The sequence below is a fragment of the Orycteropus afer genome, unplaced genomic scaffold (genome assembly GCF_000298275.1).
Source record: "Orycteropus afer afer isolate SDZICR_OR568_19922 unplaced genomic scaffold, OryAfe1.0 scaffold00055, whole genome shotgun sequence".
Lineage (NCBI taxonomy): Eukaryota > Metazoa > Chordata > Mammalia > Tubulidentata > Orycteropodidae > Orycteropus > Orycteropus afer.
In genome coordinates, this window is record NW_006921642.1 from 3,544,661 (window position 1) to 3,570,816 (window position 26,156).

Sequence of the window (26,156 nt, forward strand, 5' to 3'; positions counted from 1 at the left end):
TTCTAGAATTTTGGCAACCAATTTTTTTTTTTTTTTTTTAATTGTACCTTTACAATTTGTGTATATAATGATGCTTGATTGTCTGGGTATGTTTCAAAGTCCTGATGAGCTTTCCAAATGTTCAAGAAAGATTAAATTATGTTCTTTCTAGATGAAAAGTTTGTAGGTTATATTTTGTTCAAGTTCTACAAAAGCTGATAATCTCTTTATGAATCAGTGTTTTTTTGTAGTATTATTTTCAGACTGGGATCCTTCATTTATAAAAGATGGCAATAAATTTTCACTGAAATAAATTAATCCATTTCTACTGTGATGTTATTGCAAATAGGGATGATGAGAAGAAATCACATCTCCTTTTAAGCAAGGGATCCATTTAAGAAATGACAAGATTTAGTAAAATGCATAATTTCCTATCATGCCTTCTCTCTTTAAAAAACAAATAAATAAATAAATAAATAAAGTATGACTATCTCCTTTAGTCTGTTAAGCAGAAATAGTACATTACATTGAATATCATTAATCTCCAATATCAGGTCCATTCTGAATACCTATAATACACAGGAAGTTTGATTGAAATATCTAATATACTTGTCTAGAAGTATATTAGGATACTTTTCATTTGCATATACTAGTTTAATATGGATTATTTCTAATAGATTATACATCAAACTAAGGTGTTCTTGTGGTGTAGTGGTTAAGGCATTTGGCTTCTAAGTAGGAGGTCAGTGGTTTGAAGCCATCAACTGCAGAAGAAAGATCGGGCAGTCTATTTCCTTAAAGATTTACAGCCTTGGAAATCCAATGGGGGTTGCTATGAGTCAGAATCAAGTCAATGGCAGTGAGTTTTTTTTTTTTTTTTTTCTATCAAACTAGACTTGTAAAATACAAAAAAAAGTAAAAAGTTTTAATCATGATATGTGAGTATATATACACATATATAATATGTATATAACAGTTATGCTCCCCATCCACTTCTGGGGTGATTAAAGAATTCAGATAACCACTTGTTGGATCAGTGGTTAGGAAGATTCATATAGCTAGCAAAGAGTTGCTCTAGAGAGCCACTAAACCCCAAAAAAACAAAACTACTGTCATCAAGTTGATTCTAATTCACAGTTCACGGTGACCCTATAGGACAGAGCAGAACAGCCCCATACAGTTTCCAAGGCTGTAATTCTTTATGGAAGCAGGCTACCTCATCTTTCTCCCCTTGAGCATCTGGTGGGTTTGAACCACTGACCTTTTGGTCAGTAGCAGAATGCTTTGCTGCAGCACTACCAGAGCTCCTAAAGAACCACTAAAGAACTCTTTAATGCAAAACTTCTTAGATTCCATGACTTTAAGACACTAACAAAATAAAGAAAATTGTATTATTCATCAAGTAAAATAAATCATATTTCATATCTAATATAGGAATCTATTAACAGTGCTTGTGAAATTTTAAGTGCATACAGATTGCATGGGAATCTTGACAAATTTGCAAATTTTGATTCAGTAAATCTGGGATGGGGCTGATTTTGCATTTCCAACAAGTTCACTTTGTTCAGCAAGGTATTATTAGCATACTTTCAACCCTTTAACAGGAGAGGATAGAGAGGGAGATGACAAATACCATTGTCTCCAAGTGACTATATATTCTTGGGCAGTGGTTCATAAAAGGTTCTTCCCAGACCAGGAACATCAACATTACCTGTGACATTGTTAGAAATGCTAATTAACAGACTTCACTCAGACTTAATGATTTTGAAACTCTAGGAGTGATGCTCAGCAAGTTGTGTTTAAGCAATCCTTTCCCTTCATTCTGATACCTACTAAAGTTGGAGAATTACCATTCTCGGTACTACTTAGAAAGGGACTTCCAATACTACAATTTACCAAAACTGGTTATCTTATGAGATTGTATTCCTATTAGCAGATAACATTCACCCTTATTCATAGGACCAGTTAATCAGTTGCCTTTGAGTCAATTCCCACTCATGACCACCCATTTGTGTCAGAGTAGAGCTATGCTCCACAGGGTTTTCAATGATTAATATTTTGGGAGTACATTGCCAACCTTTTCTTGACAAATTTGTGCATTTTGATTCAGGGTATCTAGAGTGGTGCATGAGTTGTTGCATTTCCCAAAAAAAAATCCACCCTAAGCACCTCTGGGTGGGCTCAAACCTCCATACTTTTATTGGAAGCCAAATGTATTAACCAGTCACACTGCCCCAGGATTCCAATCATAGGACCAAAAACTAAACCCACAGCCATCAAGCTGATTTTGACTCATAGTGAACCTTTATGAGATAGTAGAACTGCCCCAGATGGAAGGAACACACAGTCACTGTACCAAAATGAATTGGTTGATGTTCATCCATTTCAGGAGGTGCCATATGATCAAGAACCAATGGTACTGAAGGAAGAAGTCAAAGCTGCACTGAAGGAATTGGCAAAAAAAAAAAAAGACTCCAGGAAATGACGGGATACCCATTGAAATGTTTCACGAAATGGATGTCACACTGGAGCCACTTAGTCATCTCTGCCAAGATATTTGGAAGACAGCTACCTGGCCAAATGAGTGGAAGAGATCCATATTTGTACCCATTCCCAAGAAAGGTGATCCCACAGAATGTGGAAATCATCAAACAATATCATTAATATCACATGCAAGTAAAATCTTGCTGAAGATAATTCAATAACAGTTGCAGCCATATATTAACAGGGAACTTCTAGAAATGCAAGCTGGCTCCAGAAGAGGATGGAAAATGAGGAATATCATTGCTGATGTCAGGTGGATCTTGACTGAAAGCAAGGAATACCAGAAAGATGTTTACTTGTGTTTTATTGACCATGCAAAAACATTCGACTGTGTGCATCATATAAATTATGGACAGCATTGAGAAGAATGGGAATTCTAGAACACTTAATTGTACTCATGAGGGACCTGTACATAGGCCAGGAAGAAATCGTTCAAACAGAACAAGGGTATACTGCATGGTTTAGAATATGGCAGGGAGTGCGTCAGAGTTGTATCCTTTCACCACACTTATTCAGTGGGTATATTGAGCAAATAATCTTGGAAGCTGGACTGTATGAAGAGCATGGCATTAGGCCTGGAGGAAGACTCACTTACAACCTGGGATATGCAGATGACACAACCTTGCTTGCTGAAAGTGAAGATGACTAGAAGTACTTACTGATGAAGATTAAAGGGTACAGTCTGCAGTATGGATTACATCTCAACATAAAGAAAACAAAATCACAAGAGATGGAGAAAGACTGAAGTTGTCAAAGATTTCATATTACTTGTTTCCACAATGAACACCAATGGAAGCCTCAGTAAAGAAAACAGACAACATATTGCACTGGGCAAATCTGCTGCAAGAGACCTCTTTAAAATGCTGAAGTGCTAAGATGTTTCTTTGAAGACAAAAGTATACCTAACCCAAGCCATGGTATTTTCCATAACCTCATAGGCATATGAAAGCTGGGCAATGAGTAAGTAAGACTGAAGAAGAGTTGATGTTTTGAGATGTGGTACTGACAAAGAATACTGAAAATACCATGGACTGCCAGAAGAATGAACAACTCTATCCTGGAAGAAGTACAGCTGAAATGCTCTTTGGAAGTGAGAATGGCCAGACTCCATCTCACTTACTTCAATCGTATTGTCAGAAGGGACCATTCCCTGGAGAAGGATATCATTCTTGGGAAAGTGGAGGGCCTGTGCAAAAGGGGAAGGCCCTCAATGGACTGCGACAGTGGCTGCAGTGATGAGCTTGGGCATAGCAAAGGTTATAGGGATGCAGTAGGCCCAAGTAGAGTTCGTTCTGTTGTAGGTAGGGTCCTATGAGTTGGAACTGACTTGATGGCACCAAAGAACAACAGTAATAACCATAGGAGCTCTGGTAGCACAGTGGTTAAAGCATTCAACTGTGAACCAAAAGGTCAGTGGTTCAAACTCACCAGCTTCTTGGTGGGAGAAAGATGAAGCAGTCTGATTCCACAAAACTTTACAGCTTTAGAAATCCTATGGGGCAGTTCTATCCTGTCCCATAGGGTCACTAGGGTCAGAATCGACTCCTTGTCAGTAGGATTGGTTTTGGATAAGATCACTAAGGGTCAGGGCCGACTTGACAACAACTTTTGTGGATTTTGGGTGCAAATGACTCATTGCAAATAATGATAAAGTGACTATGGAAAAAAAGAATAATATGCATATAATGATAATGTGTGCACTACATTAACTTTTCCTAGTAATTGGCTCACTTTCATGTGCAAGTATACATTTGGGTTGAATTTATCTCAATCAAAGGCCAACAAACTTTTTGGGAGGAAGGGCCAGATAATACATAAGTTAGGCTTTGCCAGCCATACAATCTCTGTCATGACTATAAAAACAATGGCAGATAATATGTAAATGAATGATCTTGGCTATGTTCCAATAAATCATTATTTATGAAAAGCAAGCAGTGGGTCAGTACAGCACACATGTGTAGTTTGCTGATCCCTGATCTAAATCATATTTTGTTCTTAGATATAAAGAAAATAATCACATATATAAATCCTTCTTTTAGATAATATATTTTAAGGAAATGCAACAGTGTTTAAAATATTTAAATTCAAGAAAATCCCCAAATTTAAGGGAACTTGAAAATGGTTCCCAAGGTATCATCTTCAATAAAGTTTAGTAACTTTTTATATAAGTTTTGTTGAGCATTTCATTTTTTCTCAGAATCTTTAATTAATTGAGATAGAAGAATATAAACAATAGCAATAAACTCAAAAGAAAACAGAAGATTTTTGCTAATATCATCAGCATACTATACTGAGCCAGTGGATACAACACATTTCCAGAGCAGGAGATTTACCTTGACAGGAAATCTGTGAAGGAAAGGCGGACAGGGTATCCATACCGAATGATCTTCACCATCTCTAGGACCCCAATATATTGCAGCTGAGCGGACACATAAAACTTATCAAAAGTATCTGGCAGCTTTGAGTTATTGGGCTTGATGCAATGAATGAAGTGTGGAGTGGACTTCTGAAGTTTTCCAATAATATCGGTTAAAGATTTCTAAGGAGGGAAAAAAAGCTCATGTGATTTTGCAAAGGAGATATTGACTGAAAATATAAATCAGTGTTTCAATAAAAGTCTTTTTCTTCAATACATGATGCTTTAATCTTCAAATAAAGGCAGAAAAATGTGGAACGGAACTCAAATTCTTAAAAAGTCCAGACTTACCAGACTGGTTGAGACTAGAAGAATCTTTGGAACTATTGTATACACCTCTAGTGCGTGTAAAAGCATTATTGATTTTCTTCTAAAAGGTACTTCTTGTTGTTGTTGTTGTTATGTGCTGTCGAGTCGGACTCGACTCATAGCGACCCCTCCTTGGGTTTCCGAGGCAGTATCACTACAGCAAGTAGGATTGCCCAACCTTTCTTCCGAGGAGTGGCTGGTGGGTTTGAACCACCAGCCTTCTGGTTAGCAGTCAAGTGCCTTAGCCACTATGCTACCAGAGCTCCCAAAAGGTACTTAAGCAAGTTAAAAATTGGGAAATATGATTATATGTAAATCCATCACAATTTATATAATAATGCAAGTTTGTGAAATCTTAACACGCCACGAACCCTGAGCTGTGACGCCGTGGAGACTGGACCTCCCCGTTCCAGCTTTTGAAGAAAGGTAGATGTTCCTTTCTTTTTTAACAACTGCAATGGAAACAAAAAGACAAAAATGAGCAGGTTTATTTTATTAAATTCCAATTTGAACCGTGCCCTCCATGTAATGTCACTAACAGGTAAATATGGACTAAAAGTACAGTTTTTATAAATCAGTACCTGCTGAGTTTCTGTGATGGTGCTATAATTTGGGGAAATGGTCATTTATATGTAAAAAAGCTACTACTGCCATCCTTTCAAACTCAGGGTTGTTGTATAAATCAGATCTACCAACATCCTGCACTCATCTCAATTGATAATAAAAAGGTACATAGATTCTCATTTGATTTTGGTGCAATAAACTCATTATGGTGTGCTGGCTGTATTCCTGTGTCCACAATTATCATGACACACAGCTTACTCTGCACCAAAAAGATACTACTTCATATTATAAAGATTTGACATTTCAAAAATCACTGTTTCCCTTAAGTTTAACTATAGTCAGTAATTGAATAGATATATGCTTTGATATAAATGTTTTTGTTTCCTTAATTTTCTTTTTCTTAGAGTAGTAAAAGGGTTAACAAATTACCTGTCTGTGGCAAATAACAATAGATTATGTTCTCTTTGAATAATTCTTTTATCTCTGATAATTCTATGCAGTTCTTAAGAGGAAAAAATAATCCATATGTAGCAAAGACCAAGTAATAATGGAAATAAAAGAAGTCAGTAGAAGTAAGGTCATTGGGTAAAGAAATAAAGAGCAGTAAGTAATTAATTAAATTCCAAAAGGGTTAAAATGAACCTTGGCCACTAATGTAATATTACATTTCAAAAAATCAAATAGACTTGGACTAACATATTAATTGATCTAAAATAATTTATCTTAAAATAAAAAATTCCTGATATGGGAAAAAAATCTGATGAAGCATTCTTGTCAATGCGGTGCCATTGCTATTATGACAATAGCTCATTTCCTTCCATTAAGAACAACTGTCAAGCTGAAATGATTAATTGTAACTGACAAGGGAATGCAAAATGAAGGGACTGGTGCAAGATCAACCTGCTTTCTGCCAACGAAATGCAAAGTGTGATGCTCAGTTAAAGAGTGAGTAAAATCCTAATTCTTTCTGGGTCACAAGGGTGAATGCTGAGAAATGAGGGTGGTTTGAAGGGAAGAAAAAAGGGAAGTGAAGAATGGAACACTTAAGAAATAATCATAATAAATAAATCCCTGTCACGTGAAAGTGAACACTCAATTTCCCTTTCTGGGTGGAGGAACTGCTGAATTATTTTCCTTTTGCAGTCCTTTAGGGAAAAGACTAATGGCATCTGTGTCTCATAATGTTTAATAATTAAGGTTAAAAATTACAGTCTAGAGGTGTGTGGTGATTTTCTTGTTCTAGATTGCCAGAATGATTGAGAAAGGAAAGGCCAGGAGTTCAGTGAAAATAGGAATAAAGATTTTCCTTACAAAAGGTAACCCTTTGTCTTTTTTTAACGTAAAAGGTGTCATTTCCTATGTAGTGAAATTGAATCCCTGTGATTATCCTGTTCTAGCACAACTATATCAAAGGATCCCTAATTCTTGGATCTACTGATTAATTACACACACACACACACACACATACAAATTTCTGTCATTCTTCAAAAATAGTGGCAATTTTAATTATGCTTTCATTTTAATTGGTAAGCTAATATCCATTCCAGCAAGGTACAGTAACTGAATTTCTAAAATGTATTGTCTTGGACACCTTCCCAACTATATTTCTCATCTTTTATAATTTTGGCAGAGGCGAGCAAAGCAAACTAAGATAAAATCAGGCAATAAATCATTAAGAAACCTACAGAATTTCCTACATATTCACTATCAGTTTGAATCAATTTTTGACAATTTCAATTCTATTTTACAAATAGCCAGAACTATTAAGTTGTATGTATAACCAAATTTGTATGGGATAAACACACATTAAAAATTACTAAATTACAAAAAAAAAATGTTAAAAATCCACACAGTAAAAACATTCTAATATCTGGAAAACATATTATGTTTGTAGGAAAAAGAAAAACAACTACAATTTATTGTTTAGAGACCTCAAACCTCTGAAGTGATTAATGTCAACAGAATAAGGAAGCTCAGTTTATTCCTTCTAAGCCTACTGTCTCTGAAGTTACTTCCCATTCATCAAAACGACAGTCATATAGATGAAACATAAATAGGATGTTGCACAGACAACCAATAAAATGACTAATACTGTATCTGCTATTGAATTTTCACTACACGGTATAGTCAGTCCTATATGATTCTCTTCTCTAATGGTAGGCATCCTTTTTTCTTTCAATGAGAATATCAACTTCTTTCATTTAACATTCAAAATGGTGTGTGTTCGTTTTCTTCAGAAACAGCAAATATACTAACGAAAGTTAAAAACAACAGAACAAGAATCACAAAAACTCCTACCTTACTAAGCTCTACATAATTCTTGTTTTCTCCAATAACTGAAGAAGATGTCATTTTCTTGCTGAGCAGGGCAGATTTATATCCTCGAAATTTAAAGGAAGGATAGGAAGATATCAGGGATCCTGTTTGTGACAGCTTGGACTGGAACAAATGATTGATCACAACATTTTCACTAGCTAGAAAATAAATAAATGAGTATTGTAAGTGGGATTAAAATGATTATTTTCACAAGCATTAAACTAATTCCTCATTGAGATATTTAAATGACTAAAACATTGTAAGTGGAAGACATAATTGCTGTAGGAGTAGCAGACTGAGGAGTTTATCCTCCCTATGTCCCTATGTGGGAGCTCTGGTAGCGTAGTGCCTAAGGCATTTCACTGCTAGCCAGAAGGCTGGCAGTTCAAACCCACCAGCCACTCCTCAGAAGGAACGTTGGGCAATCCACTTTCGTAGTGAAACCACCTTGGAATCCCAAGGGGTCTCTATGAGTCGGGTCTGACTTGATGGCACATAACAACAACAACAGCAGCATGTCCCTATGTTACTTCCTCTACCATTTGACTAATGCCAACCTTACTGCTCTCATTGTCAAGAATCCTGATCCCTTGTTTCCCCATTGTCCTTCTGAGTGCTTGGTCCTTCATTCTCTAACTGTATTGCATTTACTTCTATCCCACTTCCATGAACTGAATCTTACCTGCTTTTACCTAAGGGCCTTTCATGTACTTGACCAAGTCATGAAGATATAAGATTTCTGTCAGTAACCAACTATTCTCAGAAAGTAAGGACTCAGGAAAATAGTACCTCAGGATCTACCCTATCTCAGAGTAGCATGTGAATATCCTTGGAGACTCTATATCTCATTTTGTTACTAGGTTTAAAGAAAAGAAAGGTAAGTAGATCTTTTCTGATTCAGTTAAACTAGAAAGGTAAAGCAAGCTGATATATTTTAGAAACTAGGTTACATGAATTCTAATAATTTGGGGGCCTATACTTAACCCCTCTGGGAAAACTGGAGCATAGATGAGTGAGTGACTGTTCACAAGTTTGAATAATATAATAAAAACAATAATGTTGTTGTGTGTCATTGTGTTGATTCCTACTCATAATGACCCTCTATGACAGAGGAACTGTCCCAGAGGGTTTTCCAGGTTGCAATCTTTAAGGAAGCAGATCTTCAGGTTTTTTCTCCCATGGAGCCTCTGGTGGAAACCAACCATGGACCTTTTGGTTAGCAACTGAGTGCTTAACCACTGTGCCACGAGCATTCCTTTAAAAGCAATGAACATAGTATTCAAGGATCTGGGACAAATGTTTCCTGAGTTACCTATATCTGGATATAGACAGTGTTTAAGTCTCAGTTTCCTCTTGTGTAAAATGAAGATTACAATACCTACTTTGAGGATTACTACAAGATTAAAATGTAAAATAATGTACATAAATCACTTAGGATCATGCTTAGTCCATTGAGCAGTTGTCAATGTATAGCAGCAAAGCAGTTTACTTCTTACCTTTTTCATGTTCAGATTTATTTTACCTTCTCAGGTTCAAAACAGAACAGATATAGTATATACCCTTGTAATATTTAGAATTAAAAAAATAATAATAATCACTACATTAAAAAAAAAATAAAAAGGAACTCACAAACAACTCTCAGAGAAGGTAGACACAATTATGAAATGTGGGAAGGCTTGGAAGAACCCTGCTGTGTTAAATTGAAGTTAGAGTAATAAGTAAAAATTAGGGATTTTAATATATATGTATATATTATCTATATCTTTAATATTCTAGTTCTGAAAGAGTCCAGAAGTAATAAAACTCCAGTAGGCAATGAGCTTCCATAGTTGCCAGATCTTAATAGTATTTCTTACTGCCATTCTCCTGAGATTCTTTAACAAATAGATAATTCTAGATCTGAGAGAGGGTAGATGATCATGGAATATTTTTTTTGAAGCCAGGAAATAAGGAAGTGCTCCAAAAATTATGAGACTATTCAAAAGGACATGGGGATTAGATTGAAGGGGTTACTACTGGCCAAAATTTGGATAATTTTACCACCAAAATAATGACAATAGGGATTATAGTTCATCGACTAAAATAAGAATCCATGTATTTATGCTGATAAAAACTATTTAACTAATAAAGGAGAAGGAAAAACTTGACATGCCACTGCAGATTCAGTGATGAGGTTAGAAAATCACAATTCTGCAACCACAAGAGAAATAACTGATGAAGGCAAAATCATGAATGCATCCAAAACTGGTGGGTACAAGTTTGATGAAGAATAAAATATCCATATACTCTCAAAGTCTTTCCTCATAAATTACTTATTCATTACAAACAGAAAATAGTAACTTCAGATTAGAGAAAGCTGGTACCCTGGACTCCACCTTAATAAATGATTTCTCAAACTGTCATCATGTGCCCCTAATACAATAAATTGAGGACACTTTATCGCCTTAATAGTATTCCTATAGAAACACATAATCTGACCCTTACATTGAAAAGATACAAATAAACCCAAATTAAGGGGGTGTATTTAACAAACAACTATCCTGCAATTTTTGAAAAAAATCAGTGTCATAAAAACAAAGAACACTCAGGAATATGGGAAAACAACTATAAAAGTAACATTTGGTAAAATTTGATATGGACTCTAAATTATGTATTAGTGGACTCTGGATTAGGTATGAGAATTGTATTAATGTTAAAAATTCTGATCATGTACTGAAGTTAAGTAAGATAATGTCCTTGGTCCTAGGACATACACAAAAGTGTTTGAACTTAAAAATACATTCAACCTATTCTGAAATTGAAAATAAATGCACATATACCTACACACAGAGAGGGAAGGAAGGAGGGAGGGAAGAAGAAACACAAGAGTGGAGAGAAGAGAAAGAGAATAAAAGAAAATATTGAGGGAAATATATCTGGGAAAACAGAGTATCAAAATTCTTCACACTAATTTTGCAATTTTTCTTGAAGTACAAAATTATTTCAAAATAACAGTTAAAGAATAAATATAAAATAACACGGCCCATTGAAATAAACAAAAATCAAAATGTTAGCATTTATATTTATAGTAATTCTATGTATGGGTGGACCCAGAGATAAATAACAGTACATGTTATTCTTAAAACTGGAAAAAAAAATCCACCTTAAGTAAATCTACAAACCCTAGACATAAATATGGACCAAAACATGTGACCAACCCATTTCTGTCTTTCCTGAGTCATGTGGTCCTATTGCATGAAGATTAATAGGATCCGTGCTATCCTACTGATGCCATCATGCACTGGGACCCTAACATTAGAACCTAAACCACAGGTGAAGGTATTCCAGAACAAAGCAAGTGTCCTCATGATATAAAAAGAGTAATTATGTCATTTTTTCATTTCTTAGAACCAGAAGAAAATAGATATCCTGAGGGAAGAGACAGGATCTGTCCTTTCTTTCCTATTACAAGGAAGCCCTTAACTGTAGGTGTTCTCTATATATATTAAAATGAAAAGTATCTTTCATTGGATTCTATAAACATTATATAAGGCACCTTTCTGCTGTAAAGTAGAAAAATCTAACTCCAGTGTCCCAAATTTATAAGCTGGTATGCAGAGAATCACAGGAATAAAGGAATCAATAATTATTAACAATATTATTCACAGTGAATTTAAAATTTTTATACTCTCATGATCAGAATAGTCTGGATTTTGCTCATTTTTTCTTCTTTCTTAGTCACATAGATTTTATTTGCTATCTCAGGGACAAACAACAGCATTTGCTGCACTTCTCCTTGAGCTATGTCTCCAAACTACCTGACTTTACTTTGTAGTTGTTGTTAGGTGCTGTCAAGTTGGGTCCAACTCATAGTGGCACTCTATTCAACAGAATGAAACAGTCCTCTGCCAGCCTCACAATTCTTGTTACAGCTGAACCCATTGTTGCAGTCATGGTGTCAATCCATCTCATCAAGGGCAAGCCCCTCTTTCATTGACCCTCCACTTTACCAATCATGATATCCTTCTCCAGGGAACGGTCCCTTCTGACAACATGACCAAAGTAGGTGAGACCAAGTCCAGCCATTCTCGCTTCCAAGGAGCATTCCAGCTCCACCTTCATCCAGGACAAATGTATTACTTCTTCTGGCAGTCCATGGTACTTTCAGTATTCTTTGCCAACACCAGAACTCAAAAACATCAATTCTTTGTCTGTCTTCCCTATTCATTGTCCAGCTCTCACATGCATATGAAGCGACTGAAAATACCATGGCTGGGGTTAGTCACACCTTAATCTTCAAAGAGATATCTCTGCTCTTCATTACTGTAAAGAGGTTTTTTGCAACAAATTATTTTAGTGCAATAAGTTCTCTGATGTCTTGACTGCTGCTTCCATTAGTGTGGATTGTGGAAAGCGATATGAAATCTTTGACAATTTCAATATTTTCTCCATTTATTGTGATGCTGCTTATTGGTCCAGTGGTGTGGATTTTCATTTTCTTTATGCTATAATGTAATCTATACTGCAGACTGTAGTCTTTAATCTTCATCAGTCAGTGCTTCATGTCATCCTCACATTCGGCAATCAAAGTTCTGTAGTCTGCATATCCCAGGTCATTAATGAATCTTCCTCCAATCTTGATGCTGCATTCTTCTTCATATAGTCCAGCTTCTTGGATTATTTCCTCAGCATACAAATTGAATAAATATGGTGAAAGGATGCAACACTGATGCACTCATTTCCTGATTTTAAACCATTCAATGTCCCCTTGTTCTGTTTGAATGACAACCTCCTGGTCCATGTACAGGTTCCTCATGAGCACAATTAAGTGTTCTAGAACTCCCATTATTCTCAATGTTATCCACAATTTGTTATGATTCACACAGATGAATGCTTTTGCATAGTCAATAAAATGCAAGGAAACGTCTTTCTGGTATTCTTTGCTTTCAGCCAAGATCTATCTGACATCAGCAATGATAACTCTTGTTCCACGTCCTCTTCTGAATCCAGCTTGCATTTCTGGAAGTTTTCTGTCAATATACTGCTGCAACTGTTTTTGAATTATCTTCAGCAAGACTTTACTTGGGTGGGATATTAATATTGTTCAATAATTTCCACATTCTGTGGGATAATCTCCCTTTGGGATGGGTACAATTATGGATCTCTTCCAGTCAGTTGGCCAGGTATCCATTCCCCAAATTGCTTAGCATAGATTGTTGTGTTGTTGTTGTTGTGTGCCATGGAGTCAGACCCAACTCAGCGACCCCTCCTTGGGTTTCCCGGGCAGTATCACTATGGAAGTAGATTGCCTCATCTTCCTTCCAAGGAGTGACTGGTGGGTTTGAACCGCCAGCCTTCTGTTTAGCAGTCAAATGTCTTCGGCACTATGCTAGCATAGATTAGTAGGTGCATATTCAGCAGGGCACCTCTTTGTTGAAACATCTCAATGGGTATTCTGTCAATTCCTAGACCCTTGTTCTTTGCCACTTCCTTCAGTGCAGCTTTGACTTCTCCCTTCAATACTTTTGGTTCTGAATCATATGCAACCTCCTGAAATGGATGAACACGGTAAAGTGACTCTGTGTATTATTTCTGCCTTCTTTTGATGTTTCCTGTATTATTCCATATTTTGCCCATAGAATCTTTCAATATTGCAACTGAAGACTAGGATTGTTTCTTCAGTTCTTTCAGCTTGAGAAATGCTGAGAGGGTTCTTCCCTTTTGGCTTTCTAACTCCAGGTCTTTGCACATTTCATTATAAAAATTGACTTTGTCTTCTTGAGCTGCTATTTAAAATATTCTGTTCAGCTCTTTTATCTTGTCATTTCTTCCATTTACTTTAGCTACTCTCCATTCAGAGGCAAGTTTCAGAGTCTCCTCTGACATCCATTTTGTTTTTTTTTCTTCTTTCCTGTCTTTTTAATAACATTTTGCTTTCTTCATGGATGATGTCCGTGATGTCATCCCACAATTTATCTGATTTTGGGCGGTGTTCAATACATCAAACCTATTCTTTAGATGGTCTCTGAATTCTGGAGGGATATAATCAAGGTCATGATTTGGCTCTTGTGGACTTGTTTTAATTATCTTCAGCTTCAACTTGAACTTGCATACAAGCAGTTAATGGTCTGTTCCACAGTCAGCTCCTGGCCTCTTTTTGCCTGAACTATTGAGCTTCTCTATCTCCTCTTTCCACAGATGTAGTCGATTTGATTCCTATGTACTCCATCTGGTGAAATCCATGTGTATGGACACCATTTATGTTGTTTAAAAAAGATATTTGCAATGAATAAGGCATTGGTCTTGCAAAATTCTATCATGAAATCTCTAGTGTTATTTCTATCACCAAGGCCATCTTTTTCAACTACTGGTGATTATTCTTTGTTTTCAACTTTTGCATTCCAATTACCAGTGATAATCAACACATCTTGATTGCATGTTTGATCAATTTCTAACTACAGAAGTTGGTAAAACTCTTCAATTTCCTTGTTTTTGACTTTCGTAATTGGTGCACACATTTAAATAATAATGGTATTAACTAGTCTTCCTTGTAGGCATATGTATATTATCCTATCACTGATAGCATTGTACTGCAGGATAGATCTTGAAACATTCTTTGTGATGATAAATGCCATTACATTCCTCTTCCATTTGTCATTGCAGGCATAGTAGAGCATATGGTTGTCTTATTCAAAATGGCCAAAATCAGTCCATTTCAACTCACTAATGCCTAGTGAGCTCTGGTAGCATAGTGGCTAAGGCACTTGACTGCTAACCAGAAGGCTGGTGGTTCAAACCCACCAGCCACTCCTTGGAAGGAAGGTTGGGCATTCCTACTTCCATAGTGATACTGCCTCGGAAACCCAAGGAGGGGTCGCTATGAGTCGAGCCGACTCGATGGCAAACAACAACAATGCCTAGGATATCGATCTTTATGTGTTCCATTTCATTTTTGACAACTTCCAATTTTCCTAGATTCATACTTTGTACAGTACATGTTCTGATTATTAATGGACCTTTGCAGTTGTTTCTCATTTTGAGTCATGCCATATCTGCAAATAGAGGTCCCGAAAGCTTTACTCCATTCTCATCATTAAGGTCAGCTCTGAGGAAGCAGTTCTTCCCCAGCCATATTCGAGTGCCTTCTGATCTGAGGGGCTCAAATTCTGGCACTATTTCAGACAATGTTTAAGGGCTATTCATAGTGTTTTCCAGCAATATATCAGACAGTGTTTCATTGTTATTCATAAAGTTTTCACTGGCCAATTCTTTGAGAAGTGGATGGCCCCATCCTTCTTCCGAGTCTATCTTAGTCTGGAAGTTCCTCTGAAACCTGTCCACCATAGGTGACCCTGTTGATATTTGAAATACCTGTGACATAGCCTCTAGTCTCACAGCAAAACATAAGCCACCACAATATGATAAACTGACAGATGAGTGGTGGTTAGGTGTCTTATAAACACAGCTATGACTTTCCATATCCTAGAAGAGATCCTGGCATCTTCCATGCTGGGTGCTTCTTGATAATATACAGATTGAATTTGTTATTATAAGCAAGGCACCTAGTGAATTACCTGGAAATATTAATTATTATTAATAATAAATTACTCTTGCTTTCAATAGCTATTTACAGTGCCCAGAATTTCACAGCTTCATAAAATATTATTACAATCATTCATTTTTTCCATATATGTTAGAACAGGGGTCAAATCTGGCCAATTTTTTCAAATTAAGTTTTATTGGTACACAGTCACATTCATTTGTATTGTCTTTGGTTGCTTTGGGAGTTCCTGGGTGATGCAAATGTTTAGCATAGTTGGCTGCTAACTGAAAGTTTGGAGGAATACCTCAGAAGAAAGGCCTGGCAATCTACTTCCAAAAAGACAGCCATTGCAAACCCTATGGAACACAGTTCTACTCTGACAGCCCTGGGGTCACCAAGAGTTTGAGAATTTGATGGCAACTGGCAAAGGTTGCCTTCCCACTACAACAGTGAAGTAGTGGCAGTAGAAACCTATGGCTTGCAAAGCTCAAACTATTTATTCTCAAGTGTTTGACAGAAAAAGTTTACTGCTTCCTATAATAGAATGGAAATATATAAGGGCACATTTTAAATTCATTCCTCTTGCTCAGATATCCCTATATTCTGTAGTATTTATTTATTTTCTTGCAACTAATTAGGAGTTCTGGTGGCATGGTACCTAAGGCATTTAACTAATAACCAGAAGGCTGGAGGTTCAAACCCACCAGCCACTCCTTGGAAGGCAGATTGGGCAATCTACTTCTGTAGTGATACCACCTTGGAAACTGAAAGAGGGGTTGCTGAGTTGGCTCTGATTTGACAAAGGTGAGTTTGGTTTTTGTTGTTGTTGTTTTTTAATTAGTAATTGCACAAAGCCAGGAGCTCTGGTAGCATAGTGGCTAAGGCACTTGAATGCTAACCAGATGGCTGGCAATCTACTTTCATAGTGATACTGCCTTGGAAACCCAAGAAGGGGTCACTATGAGTCGGGTCCAACTTGACGGCACATAACAACAACAACAATTGCACAAAAAGAATTACTTTAACATCTACGCTTGTCATAGTTAACTTGTGTGCCCCAAAAGGATATGTTAAATTTCTAATCCTTAAGAACTGCTAATGTGACCTTGTTTGGATATATGGTCTTTAAAGAAGTTATCAGTTAGTTTAACATGAAGTCATACTGGAACAGAGTGGATCTTGATACTCTATGTCTGGTGTTCTTTTAAGAGAAGAAAAGATACTTAGAGAAAGGAGTCAGAGGAAGGATGCCATGTGATGCTGCAGCTGCAAGTCAAGAAACTCCTGGAACTATCAGAAACTAGGACAGATCTGTGGAACACCGTCTCTCTCAAAGCCTCAGAAGAAATCATCACAGGTGACATCTTGATCTCAGACTCCCAGCCTCCAGAACTATGAGATAATAAACTTCTGCTCTCATAAGGCACCTAGTTTGTGCTGTTTTTGACAGCAGCCTTAGGAAACTGACAGAGAACTGTATTAAAATAAGCAGAGTTGCAATATTACTAGCCATCATATTCTCATTCTACATATGCATATTCTATCACCATGAAACACAAATACAAAGGAAAAAAAGAATTAGTTAAATTTTCAAAACATAGTAATATATTAGATCTTCATAAAATATTATGGTTTAGTAAATATAATCAATGACATTGAGTTGTAAAATCAAAAATGCTAAAAATGGCATGTTAATTTTAAAAATGGAATGACTATAAAAGAGAATTTGTATTAATTACAAATATAAATGGAGTTTTTGTAGTTGTATAATATGGTCCTTTAAATTTTTTATCTTAAAATATAGAAACAGGTGAAATATAGAAATGGGTGAAATAAAATCTTATGGCTTAAAGAGAAAGTACATTATAAATGAAAGTTCAAATACATGAGAATTGAGGGAAGATATTTCCAGTGATAATCTATACTAACATTTTTTTTCAATTATTTATTAGTACATAATATTCTCCTAACTTCATATTTTTGATATTACTTTTAGTAAGAGAATTCACAGTAACCATTAGTTCTGGGAGGCTAGCAGAGTGATTTCTGATGAATGACAATATATTGTAACTGTGCTGATGTGATTTAAGGCAAATATGTTCCTCAAAGCAGAAGTCTGATATGGATGTCTTATTTTCAGCTCAAAGGCACCCAACTAATTCATAAAAGGTTATCATATGCTCCTTTTCCCAGAAAAGATAAATGACTCTATCTCACTTGGAGCAACTTAAAGCCCAAAAGATGATGCATTTGAAAATGTTATTAGAAAAAGGTGAGTCACTGCAGAACTACTATTAATGAATAATTGCTAAAGGAGACAGAAATATGTATAAACACACACACACAAACACAGGGAGCTCTGGTAGCATAGTGCCTAAGGCACTTGATTGCTAACCAGAAGGCTGGCAGTTCAAACCCACCAGCTGCTCCTTGGAAGGAAGGTTGGACAATCTACTTCCATAGTGATACTGCCTTGGAAACCCAAGGAGGGGTCTCTATGTGTCGGGTCCAAGTTGATGGCACATAACAACAACAACATACACACAAACACATATACACACACACCTACATATAAATAAATATATGTATAATGCATAGATATTACATAGAGTATATATAAATAGAATTATATTATATATAAATACATGTAGTTCTGTATCCAGTTTAAAATTATAACATATAAAAATGTGTGTGTATACACACACACACACATATATATACTAAAATTCACTAAGTAGATGAATATAATATACATAAATGTATAAAAAACAAAAATATAATAAATTTATATTCTCTTACTACTTAATGACACTTAGTACTTTATAACAGCAAGATACATAAGAATTAAATATCACTCTTAGTTGTGCTCGAGTCATCTTAAGTAATGAAATTCACCCTGCCATATCCTAAATGACTATGGAAGCCATATTCATCTTCATTAGTCTTCACAGAAAAGCTTTTTTATATTCAAACCCACTAAAGTGGTAAAGGTGTTTTACAATTCTGTCTGCTAAAAGCTTAGTTAAATTATGGTTTCTACAGGACTTCAAATTAAATTGTAAACAACGTATGGTGTGGCAAGAGCCATTCGTTATTATTCTGCACATTAGAGTGGAAAAACTATTCTAATTATCCTTCAGTTGGCAATATATTTTATAAGACAATGTTCAGATAAAGAAATAAGGAATATGGGGCATTTTTACCAGCATGGGAGGGGGTATGAAGGAAAACTTACTTTTCATTACAAACAGAAGATTCTGTGACAGAGAATCTTTATTTTTTTCAATTGCTCCAACAATTTCATACATTACCTGTAATAAAAGATATAGGATAATTACTAATGATGAAACATTACCATGAAAATAATTTCCTTTGAAGAATACCTTGACTCAGCTGAAGTTTTAAGTTATTCATAAAAGACATGTCTCCAGGTTTAGAGTTCATATTAGGTGCAAGTTCAAAGCTTCTCATCAGCATGTTCACATTTTGCACATTAAACAAGAGACACCTTTTCTGTTTTAATTTGTGAAGCCTTCCTCTGATTCATGAGTTTAAGTGCAAATGATGATGATTCAAATTCATGGAGTTCTTTTTATTCTTAAGGACTCTAACCTCTTCAAAAACTCAGTAGAAAGACTCTGTGACACCTTGGAAGTGAAGTGTAATTTCAGTTAGAGAAACTGCATTGTCTCTTTATTAAAAGCATTCTGTTGGGTCACCTACAGAGTTAACTTGAAGTCTTTAAAACTGAGGAAATATTTAAAACAATTTGGAAGGAAGATGGGGCAATCTACTTCCGTAGTGATACCGCCTTGGAAACCCAAGGAGGACTCCCTATGAGTGGGATCTGACTCCATCACACATAACAACAAAAAAACATATAGAAAAATTAATTCCAAATTACCTAACCGGAAATTTTCCTCACCCTGGTTTATTTGCTAATGCATTTAACACAACTTTGTTGTCTGGTATTATTGATATTCCAGTGAGCACTTTAAGATTTGATCTTTGAAAAGAGAAATAGTTTTATTGCCTCCCTCCATCTCAGATTAAGTGTGAACTCGCAATGTGGTGGTGAGAATGCATATTGACAGGCCACACATCCATCATCGAGTTCATAATTTTCAAGAACTACTTCTTATAGAAACATCTTGGTACACATTATAGAAACATCTTAGTACACAGCCACATGGTGAGGAAATGAGTCACAGGTTGTCCTTTGCTCACTACTGAACTAGGGATGCAGCTGAACTATAATGACTCTTCATGTCTCATGGCCACAAAGGTATATGAGTGCTAATGGTTCTGACTAATAAGGGAGATAATCATGCTTACCAGAGAGCCTAGAGAGACTATGCTCATTGTCAGCAAGAAAGATCTAATGCAGACAAAAAGCAAAAAGCTATGAGAAGGAGGCTGTGAGGATCTGTGAGAGATACCTAAAAAAAAAAAAAAATGTCTGTCCTTACCTTAAAGGCCTTACTGAATTTTATTCTTTGCTGTCACCAGAGCCTAAATAGTATAGTAATACAAAGTCATCTGTTATGGATGGAACTGTGCCCCTCAGAACTCTCTGGTCACGTCCTAACTTCTGTGTCCTTGAATGTAACCTTGTTTGGGAAAGTAGGTTATTTCTTTAAAGATGTTATCAGTTAAATTAAGAAGTTTATGCTGGAATAGTGTGAGTCCTAATCTTAATCCCTCTGAGTAAACTGGAAAAAAAAAAAAAAAAAGCAACCCTCACTGCCATTGAGTCGATTCCAAAGAGAAAGATAGATACATGAACAGATTCCCACACAGGGAGAACACAGCATGTGAGGATCAGATTACAAACCAAGGAATGGCAAGGATTGGCCTTGTTATTCTCCCGAAACTAGGAGAAAGGCAAAAAACAATTCTTCTCTCAAAACCCTCAGAAGGAATCTACATGGCCCATACCTTGACTTTGGATTTCCAGCTTTCAGCATTGTGAGAAAACAAATTTCTGTTTTTTAAAGCCACCTATTTTGTAGTATTTTGTCTTGGCAGCCCTAGGAAACCAAGACAACATCCTATAGACTTCCAAGTTTTTCAGCATAACATTTGGATTACAATAGTGATTGAGCTAAGTGACCAAACCAAAAAATTAAACAACACTCCAGGAGGGTGTGCTATGAGTCAGGTCTGACTCGATGGCACATAACAACAACAACCACAGATAATTTTAAATTATTATCTAATTATCCAGTTTGCACTAGCCACAGAATATAGCTTATTTATCAATACTAAAATGCAAGCTGAATATTATAGTTTGCTACAAACAAACCCAAACTCACTGTCGTCAAGTCAATTTTGCTCTGTAAGACAGAGTAGAACAGCCCAATAGGGTTTCTAAGGCTGTAATCTTTATGGAAGCAGACTGCCACATCTTTCTCCCACAGAGTGGGTCATGGGTTTGAACCACTAAACTTTCAGGTGGTGACTGTACTTTCACCACTGCACCGCCAGGGCTTCTTGTTACATATACACACTTGTTACATAAACTCAGGCAATGGTTCCCAATTATCTCTAAGTTTCTTATTTACCATATTGTCTTCTAATCCATGAGGACAGCACACATTTCCATTTTAGATCTTTGATTTGTTTTATTTGCATTTGTAGTATTCATCCAGGATTTCTAACCTGTTCATTCTAGTTTGATTCCCTGATGAGGATTTGCGTTTCCACCAGAGATATACTGAATCAGAATCTACGTTTTAACAAGATCCCCAGGGGATTCTTATAGATCTTGTTAAAATATAGATCCTGAATCAGTGTATCTAGGTGGATATGCAAATTCTCAGCAGAGAGTTGAATCAGAATTAACAGTTTCAAAACCTTGCTTTCATCATATAAATCTCATGCATATTTTGTAAGATTTATACCTATTTTATATTTTGAACATTTTAAAATATATTTTTAATTTTATTGTACACTGGCAGTATATAGAAATATAATTCTCTTTTTTTATTTTGTATCTTGCAACCTTGCTGAACTCATTTATTAATTCTATGAGTTATTGTTTTGTTTTTTTGTGTTTTGGCAGATTCATTGGGATTTATACATAAAAAATCACATCATCAAATACAATATTGGCTGTACGTTTTTTGTAGTTGTTCTTTATCAAGTGGGGGAAATCCCCTTCTATTTCTATTATTCTGAGATTTTTTATGATATGAATTTTACCAACTGCATTTGCTATTTCAATTGATATGGTCATGAAATCTTTCTCCTTTAGCCTATTAATATGGTGGATTATACTGATTGATTTTTGACTTTTGAAGTAGCTTTCTATCCCTCAAATAAACCACATTTGACTATAATATATATTACTTTTATATAATGCTGAATTCTATTTACTAATATTTTAAAAGGACTTTTGCATCTATATTCATGAGGAATATCAGTCTATAGATTTCTTTTTTTGTGTTTGTGGTCTTTTATGTGTACTGTTTTTGTTACCAGGTTAATAAAATGTGTTGGGAAGTGTTTCATACCTTTTCCCTTTTGTGTAGAATTGGTATCTATTTTTACTTAAACGTTTTGTCTAAATCACCAGTGAACTCATCTCTGACTGGAGTTTTCCCTTTTTTGGGGGGGTGTCGGGGGGAGACATTTATAAGTTACAAATCAATTTGTCAATTATTATAGAGTTATTCAAATGATCTATTTCATATTGGCTGATCTGATATCGTTTGTATTTCTCAGGAAATTAGTCCATTGTACCTAAGCTGTCAAAAGAGTCGTGTGTAGAACTGTCTGTAGCAGCTGTTTTTGCCCTATTGACATCTGCAAGATCTGGAGTGATATTCTCTGTTTCATTCCTAATATTGACAATTTGTGTGCTTTCTTTGTCACTCTTATTAAATTTTATTGAATTTTTCAAAAAGCCAGCCCTTTGTTTCACTGTTTTCTCTATTTTTTTTTTTTTTCTGTTTTCATTATTGTGGTTGTCTGCTGTTATCTTTGTTATTTCCTTTCTTTGCCTACTCTGGGCTTATTTTGTTCTTCTTTAAGTTCTTGAAGTGAGTGCTTAGCTTATAGATTTGTGACATTTTTTTTTTCTAATGCATGCATTTAGTGCTAAAAATTTCCTTTTCAATATTGCTTCATTTGTACTTCACAAATTTGATATGCTGCATTTTCATTCAGGTCAATATATTTTTACATTTGGCATGGGACTTTGTCTTTAATCAACAGATTATTTATAAGGGTAGTGTTTATTTTCCAAGAGTTTGGAGATTTTCCTGTTCTCTTTCTGTTACTGATTTCTAGTTTCATTCTATTGTGATAAGCAAAGCCTTTCTGTATTTCAATTCTTTTAAAATTGTTCAGTTTTGTTATATGGTCAAACATATGACTTATCTTTTTGAATAACTGGTGTGTACCTGAAAATAATGTGCATTCTGCTTTTGTTAATTTAATTGTCTTTAAAGCATCCAGTAGATTCTGTTGGTTGAGAATATTGTTGAATTCTTCTATATCTCTGTCGGTTTCCTGTTTTGTAGTTCCAGCAGTTTTTGAGAGGAAGGTATTGAAGTCTCTTACATAACCTATTTTAGCTGACTTCCTCTGATACCACTCAGGAGGAGAAGACTGGCATATTACTGTCAGGTGGGAGTAAATGTCTAGGTTCCCCACTCAATCTCCTTCTATACTCAAGATTCTTGTTATTGGATCAGAGTGAAAATTATGTCTCTCTACTAAGCTTCCAGGGATACCTACCTGGTTGAAGGGTAGGAGTGCCTCTTTACTGCTCCCCAAGGGGCCTCCACTGACTCCATGGGAGGAGGTGGCCTCATTACCTCTGGGCAGCAATGATGAAAGTTCTGACTCCCCACTAGGTCTCTTCTGACATCAGCCAGTGGGGAGAGGGGGAAAAATACAAATTCAGAAACTTGGCCCATTAATAAATTCTGAACTGTATGCATTATAAATGTGCAAACTACCAGGAAAATGTGAATTTAATACATATAACAAAAAATTTAAGGAAGAAGTGCAAACTGCACTGAAGGACTTTGCGAAACACAAGGCTCCAGGAATTGATGGAATACCCATTGAGATGTTTCAACAAACAGATGCTATACTGGAGGCACTTACTTGTCTACACCAAAAAGTTTGGAAGACAGCTACCTAGACAAATGACTGGAAGAGATCCATACTTGTAGCAATTCTAAAGAAAGGTGATCCAACAGAATGTGGACATTATTGAACAATATCATTAATATCACACACAAGTAAAATTTTGCTAAAGATAATTCAAAAATGGTTCCAGCACTTTATTGATAGGGAACTTCTAGAAATACAAGCTGGATTCAGAAGAGGTTGGGGGATGAGGGGTATCATTGCTGATGTAAGATGGAATCTTGGTTCAAAGCAAAGAATACTAGAAAGATGTTGACTTGTGTTTTCTTGACCATGCAAAAGTGTTTGACTGTGTGGATCATAACAAATGATGGATGACATTGACAAGAATGGGAATTCCAGAACACTTAATTGTGCTTGTGAGGAACTTGTACATAGACCAGGAACCTGTAGTTCGAACAGAACAAGGGGCTGCTTCATGATTTAAAATCAGGAAGGGAGTGTGTCAGGGTTGTATCCTTTCACCATACTCAGTCAACCAGTATGGTGAACAGAAAATCTAAGAAGCTGGACTATATGAAGAATAATGTGGCATTAGGATTGGAGGATGATTCATTAACAACCTGTGATATGCAGACAACACAACCTTGCTTGCTGAAAATGAAGATTACTTGAAACACTTACTGATGAAGATTAAAGACTACAGTCTGCAGTATGGATCACACCTCAACATAAAGGAAATGAAAATACTTACAATGGAACCAATAAGCAGGAACAAAATAAGTGGAGAAAAGATTGAAGTTGTCAATGATTTCATATTACTTGTATCTACAATCAACAACGATAGAAACAGCAGTCAAGAAATTAGACTTCTTATTGCACTGGGCAAATCTGCTGCAAAAGATCTCTTTAAAGTGCTGAAGAGCAAAGATGTCTCTTTGAAGACTAAGGTAGGTACACCTCAGCTAAGCCATAGTGTTTTTAATTGCCTCATATACATGTGATCTCTGGAAAATAATAAGAAAAGTTAATGGCACTGAATTATGGTGTTGGTGAAGAATACTGGAAATACCATGGACTGCCAGAAGAATAATCTATCTTCAAAATGCAGCTGGAATGCTGCTTGGAATCAAGAATGGCCAGACTTTGCCTCACCTACTTGGTCATGTTGTCAAAAGAGACCATTCCCTAGAGAAGGATATTATGCTTGGTAAAGTGGAGGGCCAGAGAAAAAGGGGAACACTCTCAGCAAGATAGCTTGACACAGTGGCTGCAACAATTGGCTCAGGTATAGTAAGGCTTATGAGGACGGCACATGACTGGGCAGTGTTTCATTCTGTTGTACAGAGGGTCACCATGAATTGGGGTTGACTTGATGGCACCTAACAACAACAACAACTAAATATTGCTTTTTTGTTATGTTTTGTATTTTTTTTAACAGAAATTAGGGACTGGTACATGAAAAAGCTATTATGTCAACTTAGAGACTGAACATGATTTTCTTTTTCTTAAGTGATACAAAATATTGAAGATTATTTTGAGAAAGAAATGGAAGTGGGAAGGCACTCATCTAACTCAATGATAGATCATGTCAAATTCCTTATACTTTTTTACTATCTACAGAAAAAAAGAAAAAAAACATAATTTTACCTAGTAAAATTCCATAAAACTGAGAATATTTACGATCATATCCTACTGCACTTTTCTCCTCACTTTTGGCAGCCTTTCTCAAATTCTTCCCTTGACATTACTCCTGGTTCTCTTTTTACCAAATGTCTTTCCAGCTTCTCCAGCAAGCAAATGTCAATTCCATTTTTCAAGGACCTCTCTCAGAGAAGTAGCAAGATGTAATGAAAACAGTATAGGCCTGACATTTTATGAGAACTTCTGGGTACAGTTTTCAGCTTTACCATTCCCCTTGCCTATGTAACATAGGTAAGTTACTTAAACCAGTTGCTGTCCAGTAGACTTTGCTTCATGGAGCCTTCATATGTGTTAGACTATATTTGTACTCCATAGAGTATTCAATGGCTGATTGTTCAGAAGTAGATTGCTAGTCTTTCTTTCAAGTTATCTCTGGGTGGACTTGAGCTTCCAACATTTCCATTATCAGCCAAGTACGTTAATCCTTTGTGCCACCTAGACACCCGCAAGTTACTTAACCTTCATTACTTCCCCTTTATTAAGAAAAAGGAAAAGTATATTGGTCACTCTCTCTTTCTCATAAAGTGCTTTTACAGAGAAATAATATAAAAGCTTGTGTTAATGCCTAGCTTTGCATGTTGTTGTTGTTAAGTGCCGTCGATTCGTTTCCGACTCATAGCGACCCCATGCACAGCAGAACGAAACACTGCCCAATCCCGCACCAGCCCCACAATCCCTGCTATACTTGAGCCCATCATC

At 35.9% G+C, this 26,156-nt stretch overlaps 1 protein-coding gene across 1 annotated transcript in view; it reads right to left on the minus strand.

The window, feature by feature from the left end:
* The window catches only part of MYO16 (myosin XVI), a 974,663-nt gene that overhangs the window by 253,412 nt on the left and 695,095 nt on the right, over positions 1 to 26,156 (minus strand). The window contains exons 22-25 of the mRNA XM_007938926.2: positions 18,886 to 18,961; positions 8,111 to 8,286; positions 5,620 to 5,700; positions 4,857 to 5,062 (exon numbers count right to left, since the gene is read on the minus strand). Of these exons, the coding sequence (XP_007937117.1) occupies positions 4,857 to 5,062; positions 5,620 to 5,700; positions 8,111 to 8,286; positions 18,886 to 18,961 (539 nt within the window). The remainder of the gene's footprint in view (positions 1 to 4,856; positions 5,063 to 5,619; positions 5,701 to 8,110; positions 8,287 to 18,885; positions 18,962 to 26,156) is intronic.